General features: G+C 37.2%; 1 protein-coding gene across 1 annotated transcript in view; it reads right to left on the reverse strand.

Annotated features, from left to right (window-relative positions):
• Positions 1-15665, reverse strand: part of DDX46 (DEAD-box helicase 46) — a 38893-nt gene that overhangs the window by 2922 nt on the left and 20306 nt on the right. Inside the window, exons 16-23 of the mRNA XM_070937291.1 lie at positions 12490-12652; positions 12205-12398; positions 10314-10451; positions 9063-9212; positions 8630-8830; positions 7027-7245; positions 4575-4719; positions 909-982 (exon numbers count right to left, since the gene is read on the reverse strand). Of these exons, the coding sequence (XP_070793392.1) occupies positions 909-982; positions 4575-4719; positions 7027-7245; positions 8630-8830; positions 9063-9212; positions 10314-10451; positions 12205-12398; positions 12490-12652 (1284 nt within the window). The remainder of the gene's footprint in view (positions 1-908; positions 983-4574; positions 4720-7026; positions 7246-8629; positions 8831-9062; positions 9213-10313; positions 10452-12204; positions 12399-12489; positions 12653-15665) is intronic.

The raw sequence follows: 15665 nt of genomic DNA on the forward strand, positions 1-15665 counted from the left end.
GGGTGGGGAATACTGTTGGAGCAAGCAGAAACTAGGAAAAATTGCCCTCTTCTTCCAATACAGAAAATCCCTCTGCCATCAGAAGGATCCTTCTGTTCAAACAATTCTAAATGCAATCTTATGAAAGGAGTATAAAATGAAGTTCAATAAGCATTTAACTGTGTTAAAGCTATTTCGCTTACAGAATCATCACATTAGATAAAGACTCCTTCAAAATAACACTATACATGTGAATTCGAAATACAATGATGTATAAAATAAGCATATTTTTACTTAAAATAAATATATACAGAAAGAAAATTGCTCTACTTTTACAGAAAAATGTAATATAATTCTAAAAAAACTTCCCAGATTTTAACTATTGAAAAATATGTTTGTTTTAAGAAAGACATCCTGTAATAAAATTTTCTTGATATCTTGCTGCTAACAGTGGCTAATATAAATTGTAAAGTAGAAATTCATTACTTCATAACTTCAGGATTTGCAATATCGAATAAGTAAATTTAAGATGTTATAATAGATTTATGTTACTGTGTCATCAAAAATTCTGTAAAAATGGTGCAATGTGTTAAATCAAGAGAATTTCGAAGTGACAGCATCATCACAGAAAAACAGTATCTTCTTACTTCAACCTCCCTCAACCACTAGAAATGCCAAAATAACTGTTCCTTACAAAAATCTTACAAGCTGATTCTGTTTGGAACAGGTGGTCCCGCAGGTACCCAGATGTCAAGCCACGGAGGGCTTTACAGATCAAAATAATAAATCTTAAATTGAATTCTGAAACTGATCAGCAGCCAGTGCAGGTCTTGCAAAATTAGTATTGGAGCATATAATCACTGGGAGCTTTTACATACGGATGCCTTTTCACATTTCATACAGAAATCATGAAATCATATTTTACCTACCAATCGGATAAGCTCTTCTTTGATAAGCCTAGTGATTTCTGCCTTTGCTTTCTGAACAGCCAATTCGTTGGCACCTGGAAATGCAAAGCAACCCCCATTAAAATATCTGATTATTTAAACATAATCTTAAATAGTCTTAAAGATTTTTAAATAATCCATAAATTGCATGTTAAATGTATGCTTTAAAATTGATTAGTAACATTTTTACTATCTCACAATAGTTAGCCAGTTGTTAGGAGTTAGGCAGCCTATACAGTATACAAACAAACATATAGATAGATAAATAATCAAGTTCTTTTGCATCAGGATAGTCTCATTTAAGTAAATATAAATAACAGATATAAAGCAACAGTTGTATCAAGTTTCTTATGCAGCTTTAAAAGTCTCCTTAACTTTAAAAAGCACATTATCTGATGTTATACAACATGGCAACTTTTTTTCCACATTCCCTTAGCATGGAAGCCCAAAAAAATTCAGACTCCTTTAAAAGCAGAAAGATGGAGTATTGGTTGTTTCAGATCATGTTCAAAGTGTAGCCCTTAGTTCTTGGTCCATCAAATAGAGCTAAACTCATTATTCCAATTACCTAGGGCAGTAATCTAAAAGATTATTTATTTTATTCTAATTTGTTTTATGGTTATTGTTACACTAATTGACACTATTAAATACTTTTTATACATATAAATCTAAACCAAAATTACTCAGATTATTATTTTATGGAATGATGGCGATGGATGCATTGTAACACATATCCGCATTCCAGTATATTTTTTCCATGTCTCTTAGTATTAATTACATTAATTACATTTGTATAATTACAATTTATAATACTGGACTTTTCTAGTTTCTTTATCATACCATATAGCGTTGTTGAATAAATAAATTTATGCTTGTTATACTACTTGAGTATCAATTTACATGGGTCGTACATGTATAGAAAATAATCAATTGCAGAATTGTTAGAATATTTTTTTAAAAAAACCTTGTAGCCAAGTGATTGACTACCAGGCATTACCAAAGAGGAAAATAGATACTAATTTGCTTATGAACCTGCCACCAAGACATAGCAAGTTTGCAATTTACAAAAAATAATTTTAGAGGTACATTATCAATGAGTTAAAAATATTTTCATTTATTTCAAGGGAATGCTATTGCCGCGATCCCCAACCTTTGGGCTGCGGCCCACTACTGAGCCAGGGCCTATTCAGAATTGGGCTGTGAGAGCGGCTGGCCGGAGCTCACTTATGTGCAATTCAACTTACATAAGCGGTGGACTGGTGGACCACCACTCGTGCAAGTCAAATTGCATGTGTGCATGCTAGCCCACAACTCAGGTAAGGGCTGCGAGCATGCATGCACCAACCTGCCACTTGCACACCCAGTTCCCCTGTCCCCTCCACCCAACTGGGCTGCCAAACCGCAAAGGTCAGGGACCACTGTACTACTGCATAAAATAGACCTGGGTATTTTACAGTTCCAGAGCCACATCCAGCTCTTTGGTTGTCCCTGTCCAGCCCGCTTAAGGGCAATCAGAAATTAGAAATCAAAGGTAAATAAGTATATATCAAGCTTGCAATAGAACTGCATTGCTTTTATTTTGAAGGGAACTGCTATTTTTTTTCAATTTACATATATGCCTGTGTGTCTATGTACTTTTGGTTTGGATCCCATAACAGTCCTAGTTTCTTATGTGGCTCCTTGGGAAAATTAATTGCCCTAGCATAAAATAACATCTATGTAATTAATCTTAACACTGCAAGATACTTTCTCAGAATTGTTAAGGTTTTCAAAATAGCTTTCTGTCATACTTTTGTTTTTATTGAATGGTCATTTTAAATACTGATAGAAAATTCTACCCAAATCAAGATAATGAATACTATTAACAGGAGCTAAATTCCGTTCGAGGGTAAATAAAACATAAAAGCTATAGTTCATACTATAAAATAGACTGTGTGTGTCACACGCACACATATGGCTGTGAAAATCCCCCAAATCTCTTCTCCAAATAGCCACTTCCACTATTTATTACACTATTTCTATACTATCCAATTCAAAATTGACTCTGGACACTTTACAATAAAAGAAACATAAAAATAAAGCACTAAACCAAACAGATTAAAAGCAACAATTCCATAAAGCTTTCAAAATAAAAATTACATGACCAGAAAAATATTACATCCATGCTTATGAGCACAAAAATATTTCCCCCGTTTCGGTAAGTTCAGTTTCTTTATATTTACAGCCAAATTCTACTCTGGGGAAGGTGCAATCAAATCCATTGAGTTCAGTGGGCTGTGGTTATTTATTTTGCTTGTATCAAATTTGAATATAAATCATAATGTATCTGGAACAGGTTGCTTTTAATAAACAACCATTACACTATATTATCCTTTTAAAAAAATAATTTTACTAAAGCGCAACAAGGAAATGTACAAGGAAAAGGTAAGAAATATCCCCATTGCCTCTTACAAGTTACTCAAGAGGCAAAAAATAATCAGAATTGACAAAAATGAACAAAAACCATAGACTTCAAGGATAAAAACTGTGGTTCATGACACCAAGACAGAGTAACCTATACATCAGGTTCCAAGCTAGAAATAGCTTGTGTTCCAAGCTAGAAATAAAACAATCTGTTAATAAGCTATCACAGGAGACAGAAAAAAAAGGAAACTCTAGACAAAAACAAGTTTCTGCAAAAATAGACAGCTGAATCCCTAGCTGCCTCCCATGCAGGAAGCCAGATTCTGTTATCTTTCAACAGACTTGGGAAAAGATATGTATTGCTCCCTAAGACTCTTATGAGTGGAATGTAACTTGGCTGATACAGGAAGATGAAAAGGACAGTTGCTGATTAAAGCACCATGCATTATTTCAGCAATTGGGCCAGCAGGGCTGGATTTTGATTTTCATAGGCATGTTTGGGGCAGGTAGGTAGTGGAGAGACGAACCCTATGATCTTTCTCTATCAACAATTGAGAAAATATTAAACACTATGTAAGGTACTGGTTCCTCATTAGATCGCAAATGTAGCCAGTGCCAAGAATGAAGAAAACAAACAAACCAAACCCCGGTGCCCTGCTGCTATTCTTTGGTTTGCCCAGCTGTACAGAGCTTAAACAAAAATGACAAAACAGAGTTAGTTCTCTTGCAGTCAAATGTGTATGCTTGTTCTGCTGAAATGTAAAACTGCCTGTTTTTGTGACTTTTGTCCCCCTCTCTTTATGTCTCTCTCCGTTTCTGTTGTATTTGTGCATACCCATACTTTTCTTTAAAAGAGCAAACTTAATCATCAAAAGATTAACCAACAGGGAAATGGAATCTGGGGCACGATTGCAAGGGAGAGCTATTATTGTTTATTTTGCTCAACTTGCTACTTTTCTTTCTTCATAGCAACAGTTTTAAGAATCTGGTTAGTAGCAATGGACCTTTTGCTGGTGGGGAGGGCACTTAGCATAAACAATGTTCTGAACACCTGCTTACTGAACATGTAAATCATGAAATATGCAAAGCAATGTTCAGCTGCAGATTTTTCACACCTAAAGCTCTTTCTCAAGCTTGGTGTCCTAGTTGATATAAGATACAAGTTAACTTTCTTAACTTCCTTCTCAGAAAGTTAGGGTATTAGTCATACTCACTCTAATATTCAAAAATATTAGTCATACTCACTCTCAATAGCCAAGTAAATTTTTCTTTCCCCTTCTTTGGGTTCTTTGCCTGGAGGAAAATAGGTTCCTCTGATTGTAATGGCAGCTTCAGAATATTCACTTATTCTGTGCAGTGCTTCCTTTGAAGTCACTTTCCATCTAGCAGTCTGCAAAAGAAAGTGATAAAAAGTAAAAAAAAAAAAGTCATGTGCAATTCTAAATAAGATGAATTCCCTCAAGTTGCATGATAAAATCATCAGATACTTAACTGCACCTATGTTTTTAGGTTCTATTCATTGGGAAAACTAATTAAGATCCATATGCATGCATTTTATGAAAATCGTTAAGAAAGCTAGATTTAATACATTTATCTTTCTGGAAATACTGTTTTGAGCTAACTTTTAAACATTTAGCATTTTTTCTATGCCAGAGTTCATCTATGCCCTGCTATCATGTGATTTATTTACTGCTTCATCTCCATTCAAAGAATAAAATTTCCCCCATAGGATTTTGTGGGTTTCATTTACTAAAGGCAGAGTTTATTTATTTATTTATTATTTATAATAATATATATATGTAAGCAGCTTTCAGCCAAATAACACAATTTGGAAGTGTTAAAAGGCACTATAGAGCTTCATGCTTGAAAGCATGAAACTGGACTTTGTATTCCTACTAAAGTTTATGCAACAATCTAGTTAAGGGCCATATTTTGAGCATGTGTGCTGTCAAAGGGCAAGCAAACTAAAGTAAAACAACTTGATAAAGAGCCAGAGTAATGAAGAGTGCACACTAATAATTTTGCAATACTAAAAAAGGTGAAGAGTAGGGACCACTCACATATCAAAGCTCCTTTAGACGCTACACAAGCATCTCCAAATTGCATACTACAAACACACCCGATTGCTTGCAGCATTTTTCTGAATACATATATCACTGGTGGCTGGAATTCTAGGAGAGCAATTCTAATTTCCAAGGACAACATTTTCACTGCCAATATCGCCAAACTGATTTATGTGCTGTTGAATAGCATCCAAGTGCCCCTCATTGTAAACAGAATGTTTTGTCTTTCAAATACTCTACCATTCTCCATATTTTATTTAGGATGATAACTTATTGAGAGCCAGTCTGGTTTAGTGGCTAGGTCCTCAAGCTAGAAAGCAGGAGACCATGAGTTCAAGTCCCCCCTTAGCCATGAAAGCAAGCTGGATGACTTTGGGCCAGTCACATTCTCTCTCAGCCCAACCCACCTCACAGAATTGTTATGAGGAAAAGTAGAGGACAATATAAGTTAGAAAATCTGAAGGAAACTGAAGTACAACTGCTGAACCACTTACAGTTCTTGTTTCCTATCTATCTATCTATCTATCTATCTATCTATCTATCTATCTATCTATCTATCATCTATCTATCTATCTATCTATCTATCTATCTATCTATCTATCTATCTACAGTATCTACAATATCTATCTATCTATCATCTATCTATCTATCTATCTATCTATCTATCTATCTATCTATCTATCTATCTATCTATCCTATCCTATCCTATCCTATCCTATCCTATCCTATCCTATCCAATCCAATCCAATCCAATCCAATCCATCTACCCATCCACTTAATTTTTATATCACTCATTTCACCTGTGTGACTCTATACAATTTGCAAATAACAACTCTAACACAGATGATTTCCCCTCAGTAGTGAAGGGAATAGCAGGACATCCTCCTCCAAAATATAGCTCTGCAGACCCTCATTAGCCAGCAGGACAGCATAAGGGACAGTGTCAGGCTATCCATAAAACTGAGAAGTTTTCTTCATTTAGTGATGTTGGTTGCAGAACTGTTGATTAAATAAAAGATCCTTCAAGGCAACCCTCATTGGATGGTGCTAATTTTTATTACCTAGCCAAGATCCCCAGGCATAGATGCAGGATGTGTATGAGATAAGCCTTGGCAGAGACCTGGTTCCCTGTCATCACAATGATTTTACATCACTACCTTGTGAAAATCAAGCCATGTGACTGGCCCTGAATGATGATGCAATCTCTTTTTTATCCTGGAATATTGCAGGTTGTTCAGTATCATTAAAAGATCAATTTTTTTGAGGATTCATCACATATTCTTTTCCAGTAGGAAATCTATGTCATATCAGAGATGGTGTTGGATAGTTACTGGATTAACTCAATCATGATACATCTAGAAAGGCAGGAGGAAGACCCAAAGGCAGTATTGTGACTATAGTTAGTACTGCCTTACAACTCAATTTTTATTCTGATACTAAGCTTTTAAAAATGCAATGTGATTATAATCAACATTCATTAAAAATTAAACGTGCAACTGAATTATACAAACAAGCAACAGAAACACCACAGAAAAAAGTTAGTTACATGGGAGCAGAAAAACATTATTATAAGAAGAGCGGTAGCAATTAAAAACCTCTGCAATTTAAATGAAAATGAGAAAAGCAATCCTTGCCTGAGGGAAATCATTGATCTCCAGTTCTTCCTCATATCTCTTAAAAGATTCATTTTGTCCACCCTCCTGCTTCTCCTCCTCTTGTTTTTCGAGGGGCACATAATTGAGCTTGGCATTGATCTTCTCAGCGAGTTGCTCAGCAATAGTTTTTGCAGAAACTGTTGGAGCCTGAATTGTGCCACCCCTCAGGATAGCGTTTGTAGCTTGCTGCATCACATCCTGAAATAAGGTATTTAAAATAACAAAAAACCTAATTTCAGAAACATACCGCTTGCAATTTAATATATCAAGATTTTGGTAAAAATGTATAAAGCAATTGAACAAAATGAGAAATGAAAAGCTTGTCAAATAAAGCTGGACATAGATACTACCTAAGGGGATGCTAATATGACTTTGCTTGCAGAAATAAAGGCCTTCGCAATGTCTCAGTCTCTTAATTATTCAAAGATCACTGTGATTTTAAAGTGTGATACTTCAGTCACCGATCTGTCAATGCTGGCAGATGGGAATAGGAAGCAGATTGCTGCTTCATATTGCAGTCAGAGCATCAGTTCCCACATGCTTTCTAGTACCGAGAAGGAAGATGTAAAGAGCGGGCAAATTTGGAAAAGTCAATTGTCTCCCTTGTCTTATTGTAACCATAATGATAGTTTCAAATCAGAAGCCTGATTTCAGAACTTTTCATATAACATTTTTAGCAACAAGTGGCAACTCTTATTTCTATTCCAATTATCTCATTTCCCAGTCTCCAAATAGATAGGAAAACAGAAATAAAACAAAAGGTTTATTATAAATAAATTACCAGTTGTACAAACAAGAAAAGGGCTTGCAATACCTTAGAGACCAACCAATTTATTCTGGCAGAAATGATATCTACTTCACTAAAATAAATGTGTTAGCCTTTACAAGAGTCTTTGTTGTTTTTGCTGTAACAGACAACATTACTATTCCTCTAGAAATTATCTGGAGGGCTGTAGATAATTACTGCATTCAAATTGGCTTTTTTTTTTCAGGCAAGAAAAAACAGGCACAGCATAGGACACATAACAAATCTCATGTGGGGCCATTAGAAATGTACAATCTAGGAAATATCACACGTGTTTTGAGCTGGGCAGAATCAACCAGGGGGAACACTGTTTTTGTAATAAAATTACATAAAAAAATTTCAGTTATCTGGATTCCCCATATACAAGTTTGTGAATACTATCTATATTTAATGTACTATAGCTTCTATACTGCCACCAACCCAAATACCTAGATGGTGTTTTACTATTATACCAAATACTTTCATTTCACAGATGTTATTCAAAATATTTTGAATTATTTGTGATAATTTCGTGTATCACGTACACAGTTAAGAGGAATTTATAATTTATAATGGACTGATTCATATTTTTCTGAATACAAATTCAAATTGGGTTTCTAATTCAAGTGCAACAATTTTTTCTTAAATGAAATAAATAAAAGTGTTTCATCCCTCTTTCCTGCTAATGTCTATGTCTGCACAGCTGTCCAGATTGTGAAGATTGTACTATATAAACTTAGCAAGACATAAAGCATTTAACATAAAAACTATAAAAATTGATTTGTAGAAGAGGATGACCTTAAACTGGAAAGAGACCAATACTTGTGCCTCGGCTCCAAGATTCTTCTGTGCATTGATTCTCAATGCCAATCTCTTAGCAATTTCTAATTTCTCTGCATTTCCTGCTGTTGGGGCAGGAACATTAGATGAACCACCAGATGATGCCATGTCCTTCACTCTTTTCTTTGAATTGAACATGCTTTCAATCTGCTCGTCAATCTAATAAAAAAGAAAAGTGAAAGTTCATATTTTTAGGGTAAACATAGTAAATGATTAGAAGCAACATGCTAATGGTTTAGATACCTAACCAACTGATTTCTTTTTCAAGTACTAACCTGAAAAATCATCCAAAATAAAAATTGCTAAAAAAAACATTGAAAGTAAGTAAGAAAGTAGAAATAATTGTGGTTGATTTTTGTGGCATGTATGAAGAAATGTATGAAATACTTACATCAACTGCTGTATCTTCATCATCTGAATCCTGCAAGCCAAGTGCCGCTTTTTGTAACTTCTTCCGCTCATTAGCCAAAGCTTCTTCTGTTTCATCAAACTTGAATCCTTTACCAGAGAAGCCGCTACTCTTTTTAATTGTTTTCCCCTCCTATATACACATAATCAAAAGTCAGCCACCAAAGATAAAAATGTTCTAAATGTTTACTGGCAAATTTTTTTAACATGTAAGATATTTTAATATGCCATTTTAGAGAAATGTGGTACCTTGGTACCTTATGGTATGTGGTACCTTGGCTGATACCAGGTTGGCTTTCCATACTTAGTAAATTGGGTTCTTTGGGAGATGAATACTGAAGTACTGATGAGATTTTCTGCCAATATTTTGCACTGCATCCCAGAGAATCTTCCATAGAAACAAGGGTTTGCCTTGCAGTATTTGTAGATTGTAAAATATGAACTCAGAGGATTGGTTGGTGATTAGAGGTTTCCTGGGAACTATTGATTAATGATTGCTGGAAACTTGACTAGTTCACTTCATCTGTTTGTTATGTCTGGTTTGGATCAGTTGCCTATGTGGCAGATTCCTAACAATCTCCCAACTGGGATACAGATGAAACATCTTGAAAAGAACTGTTCAGTACCTCAGTATTAATTTCCTGAAGTCCAGTTATTAAATAGATAAAAAAATGTGAGAATTTAGTATCTACCACAAAACTAAAACAGCATATTTCAAACTGGAATTTTAAGAGATTTTAAGTTATGTTCAAAAATGTAACCATCATTCAAAGAACAACATATATTAGTTGAACAAATTCATACTCTCAATTACTCTTCAAGGACTAAAGAACCTTCTCAAGACCAGACCAGGAAAACTTAAAGAGTGTTGGGGAAAATGAGAAGTCAGCTATTAATACTAAATGTAGTTTAATGATGTACAATGATTTCTGAGTTACCAGAGGAGCTACCATTCTTGGGTGCTCCCACATGAAGACAACTTCCTAGAAATTAAAAAAAAAGGCATCACCCCAAAGTTCTAGCATAATCCATTCCAATACAATGTGTAGATCAGGCCTTCTGTGATCAGAGTACATTGTTTACACAAGAGTTCCTTCAATTAATCTGAAAAGGTACAAACTGTACTCCTAAGGCACCCAACTATTCTGTTTAAGAACTGTTGTTTGCATACATAAACATAAACAGGATTTAAGTAAGCAATCTGAAACCAACAATTATAAAATGGGTAACTCACAGCTTTCTGCTGATCTTTGAAATCAGTCCAAAGCTTCTCTAGCTCAGGAGGAACTGTGGTACCTGACAACTCCAAAGCTTTAATTATATCACCAGCATACCGTGCTTGATCTTCAGTTATGAAAGTATAGGCATAACCCTGTAATAAAATATTAAGCATAAACATAATATAACTGAAAAGACATTGATTTCAAGTTATTTTTCTTTTTGTGAAGTTTCCACTACGCTGGGGTGAATTTGCAAAGTCTGATTTCCTTCTTCAAAATCAGTTATCTTTTTCTATTTTCAAAGAAAAAGTTCCATACCAACCTATATAGTTATGTCTGATCATCGGTCAATTTAAATACATGCACACATACACACACACACACACACACACACACACACACACACACACACTAATTTGTATTGAAACTTTTAAACAAGATAAAAACTAATACAACTAGTACAAAAAAAAAAACAAAGAAAAAGAAAAAAGGTCCAGTAAAGAAAAAAAAAAACTGAAGAAAAATTCAAAAGAAAAGAAAAGATATAAAGAATATTTCCAATATTCTTCTTAGCAGTTATAAGTAGAAATATATTTGAATTTCTCTTTCTAAAGTTACATATTGCTCTTCTTTGTATAACCTATACTGCTTAACAGAACTATAAATCAGTTTTCTTTTTTCCATTTTTATGCAAAATGTTCATAGAAGAATAAGTTATGTTTTTCATATTTTTACATAGCCAGTGAGGTCAACTAAATTTTAAGACAGTGTGAAAGATGTGCAGCATTTAATTAATGGTTTCAAAATAACTAAATATATACCAAACAAATAAAGTAAAAAAACAATCACAGCATAAAGACTTGAGTCTTAATACTATCGCAAATTTCTGATGCTAATACAAATCAATGAAAACAAGCATTAATTTCTGAAGTATTAAGCAACATTCCAGAAATGTTTAAATATGTTTAGCTTTAAACAATAGGATATAATATATTTCTAATCTTACTTTTATTCTTTTTTTAAAAAAAACTTGATTTAAAAATAAACCTGAAATCAATGCCAAAATACAGAGCATGATCCAGAATGCGTATCCTGTAAATGAAAAAGTGAAACCTATCTTCAGTTGCTCAAAAGTGTAATGAGAAAAAATAAAATTTTATTAACATTTTTTCCTCCTGCAGCGTGTAATCCAGAACTTAGTTCTCCCTTGTTCAATGGGGACGTTTTCAAACAAGATTTCACAGAGCTGAATCCTTAAAGTGATTCACTAAGGATGTTTGTATGTGCATGCATCTTATTCAGTGGTGGGATTTAATTTTTTTTAAACTTCTGTGGGAGTGGCTTGGTGGGCATGGTATGGCTTGGTAGGGGAAGGATACTGCAAAATCCACATTTCTTCCCAATCACCTAGGTCTCGGGAGGCAGAGAATAGATTGGGGTGGGGCCAGTCAGAGATGGTATTTACCGGTTCTCCGAACTACTCAAAATTTCCGCTACCACTTCTCCAGAACTGTTCAGAATCTGCTGAATACCACCTCTGATCTTATCTATATGCAAACTATATTATAATTCTACAGCCCATTCTTATTAAGCACATGGTCAACAGTTTTCAATTTGGTTTCAATCACAAAATCGCTATTTAGTTGAAAATGTAAAGTACAAATCACTAAGTCAATACAATTAAGCCATGGACTGAAGAACATTAAATCAAGGATCACACACAGTCTGAGGGCTTCAGATTATTCACCACTGCTCTGTTTAATTGGAAATAAACACATTTTTATTGTTAATAAAACAATTTTAATTCAAATGACTGCTCAGAAATTATATAAATCAACAAAGCAATAACCCATCTGCATGGGACTTTATCTTTTAAGTCATCAGTGGAAAAAAATATTTACATACTTTGTTGCCTGCACGCCCAGTTCTGCCTGCCCTGTGCACATAATCCTCATAATGATTAGGACAACTATAGTTGATTACAAGCATAAGATGCTTTACATCAAGACCTCGAGCTGCTACTGATGTAGCTACAAGCAGTTTGCATACTCCACTCTTAAAATCGTTGATTATGCTGTCTCTGTCATATTGGTCAATACCTGCAGAAAAAAACATATGCAGAGGATGCTGATGAACATTTAAGGTTCAGTTATTTTGTCAAATAATTAAAAGACGAGGAATGCCCACTACCTCCATGAAGTGAAAGACAGGGGTAAGAAGCTCTCATCAAGTCTTTCAGTAATCCATCAGCATGTTCCTGTTTATCCACAAATATAATGACAGCTCCTTTTTCCTGATAATGTCCTAGTAGCTCAAGCAATTTCAAGAACTTGCTTTCTTCCTCTATGACAATCTGAAAGACAGGAATAGTTGGTGAAGGAAACAGTACAGTTATCGCCAATGGAACATCTGGAGATATTAGTATGGTCTATAATAGCAATAAACCTGATTCAAACATTGTAGTAAATGTTCAGTGAAAATTTACTTTTATAATAAAAAGCATTAATTTTTTTATAGATAATCTATAATTGTAACTAGCAAACAGGGCAAGATTCAGCTTCATTTTTCTTGTCTTTGGGGGAAAAAAGACTGCCTAGGTACAAAGCGAGTACTACAAAGATATACCATTATTTTGGGGTCATGTCAAAGACCTGTTCCAACCCATACAAATATTTGTTTGCTCATTAAATTATTTTTAGGGCTGCCATTTCACTCACGGAACTCCAGGCAGCTCACATTATGTCAAAATTATACAAAATCTAAATTAACCTTAATCTAAATTAAATTAACCTGGTGGCTCAGCAGACTAAAAGCATTGTGATTAACACCAGCTGTCTGCAATTACTGTAAGTTCGAATTTCACCAAGCTCAAGGTTGACTCAGCCTTCCATCCTTTCTAAGGTAGGTTAAATGAGGACCCAATTTGTGGGGGCAATAAGCTGACTTTGTATAAATATAGAAAAGTATGAAGGCTATTGCTTAACGCATTGTAAGCTGCCCTGAGTCTCCGGAGAAGGGCGGCATATAAATCAAATAAAAAAAAAAACTCCAATTAAAACTATAACTGCATACTATACTAAAACAAAGACACAGAAATTATTCAAATCTACATTAATTTGATTGTTTAACCAACCTTACTCAACATCGTGGCCAAATGTATTAGCCCATGAAACTACTGAACCTGTATTTTGGCCATCCACAGCATATTTTATCCATACCTGATGGATCCTGAGAGATTCCAGATGGAGCTTGGGCCATTTCCTGAGGTTCTAGCACACGACTCGGCTGAGGACTTAGTGGCCGCCTGGGATAGGGCGGCGGCTGATGCTTTAGACCGAGTCGTGCCTTTGCGGCCTCTGACCCGGCACCGGTCTCACCTGGCTCCTTGGTATACTGAGGAGCTGAGGGAGATGAAGCGCCAGAAAAGACGCCTAGAGAGCAGTTGGAGGGCTAGTCGTTCTGAATCCGACCGAACACTGGTAAGATCTCATATTAAGAATTACCTAGTGGCGATAAGAGTAGAGAAGAGTAACTACTTTTCTACTCTTATTGCGTCATCAGATAATCGCCCAGCCACCCTGTTTAGGGTGACCCGCTCTCTGCTCCATCAAGAGACGCGGGAAGACCCCTTGGAGGGTAGAGCTGAGGATTTTGTACAATATCTGTATGACAAAATTGCTCAGATTCGTGAACAGCTAGACTCTGACTGGATTGATCCAGAGGAGATGACAGGGGCAGGTCCTGAGAATATTATTTGGGAAGAGTTTGATCCTGTGACTCCCGAAAGCGTGGACAGGATACTGAACAGACTAAAGGCGACCACATGTTTATTGGACCCGTGTCCATCCTGGTTGGTACTGGCCTCCCGGGAGGTGACACGAGGCTGGCTCCAGGAGATTATAAATGCTTCTTTGAGTGAGGGTGTCTTTCCCACCGTCTTGAAAGAGGCGGTGGTGAGGCCCCTCCTCAAGAAGCCCTCCCTGGATCCAGCTGTATTAGCAAATTATCGTCCTGTCTCCAACCTTCGCTTTGTTGCAAAGGTTGTTGAGAGTGTGGTTGCACGACAACTGCCTCAGTACCTGGATGAATCAAATTATCTAGATCCGTTCCAGTCGGGATTCAGGCCCGGGTACAGCACAGAGACAGCATTGGTCGCATTGGTTGATGATCTCTGGAGGGCTCGAGACAGGGGTTGCTCCTCAGTCCTTGTCCTATTAGACCTCTCAGCGGCTTTTGATACCATCGATCATGATATCATGCTGCACCGGTTGGAAGGGTTGGGGGTGGGGGGCACTGTTCTACAGTGGTTCTCCTCCTTTCTCTCTGACCGGTCGCAGTCTGTGTTGACAGGGGGGCAGAGGTCGACCCCGAGGCCCCTTATATGTGGGGTGCCACAAGGATCGGTCCTCTCGCCCCTTCTATTCAACATTTATGTGAAGCCGCTGGGTGAGATCATCCGTGGTTTTGGGGTGAAGTACCATCAGTATGCTGATGACACCCAGCTGTACATCTCCACCCCAGACCACCCCAATGATGCCCTCGAGGTGATGTCCCGGTGCCTGGAGGCCGTACGGATCTGGATGGGGAGGAACAAACTCAGACTCAACCCATCCAAGACCGAGTGGCTGTGGCTTCCGTCGTCCCGATATAGTCAGTTGGCGCCATCTCTGACTATTGGGGGCGAGTCGTTGGCCCCCACAGATGGGGTTCGCAACTTGGGCATCCTCCTGGACTCACGGCTGTCTTTTGAAGAGCATATGACGGCCGTAGCCAGGAGGATTTTTTATCAGGTTCGCCTGATTCGCCAGTTGCATCCCTTTCTGGATCGGGACTCGTTACGCACGGTCACTCACGCCCTTGTCACCTCACGCCTGGATTATTGTAATGCTCTCTACATGGGGCTCCCCTTGAGAAGCACCCGAAGGCTCCAACTGGTCCAGAATGCGGCCGCGCGGGTGGTAATGGGAGCAATGTGGCGCTCTCATGTAACCCCCCTCCTGCGCGAGCTGCACTGGCTCCCAGTGGTCTTCCGGGTGCGCTTCAAGGTTTTGGTTACTATCTTTAGAGCGCTCCATGGCTCAGGACCAGGGTACTTACGAGACCGCCTCCTGCCACCAATAGCCTCTCACCGACCAGTTCGCTCCCATAGAGAGGGACTCCTCAGGGTGCCGTCGGCCAAACAATGTCGACTGACGGCCCCCAGGGGGAGAGCCTTTTCTGTGGGGGCACCTACCATCTGGAACGGGCTTCCCCCAGAGTTACGAAACATCCAGGACTTACGCATATTCCGCCGAGCCCTGAAAACATTTCTATTCCAACAAGCTGGTCTGGCCTAACTCTCCCTTTTTAATTGGCTTTTAAACTGT

Source organism: Pituophis catenifer, unplaced genomic scaffold (assembly GCF_029215685.1).
Source record: "Pituophis catenifer annectens isolate HBS135680 unplaced genomic scaffold, rPitCat1.0.hap2 SCAF_2, whole genome shotgun sequence".
Taxonomy (NCBI): Eukaryota; Metazoa; Chordata; class Lepidosauria; order Squamata; family Colubridae; genus Pituophis; species Pituophis catenifer.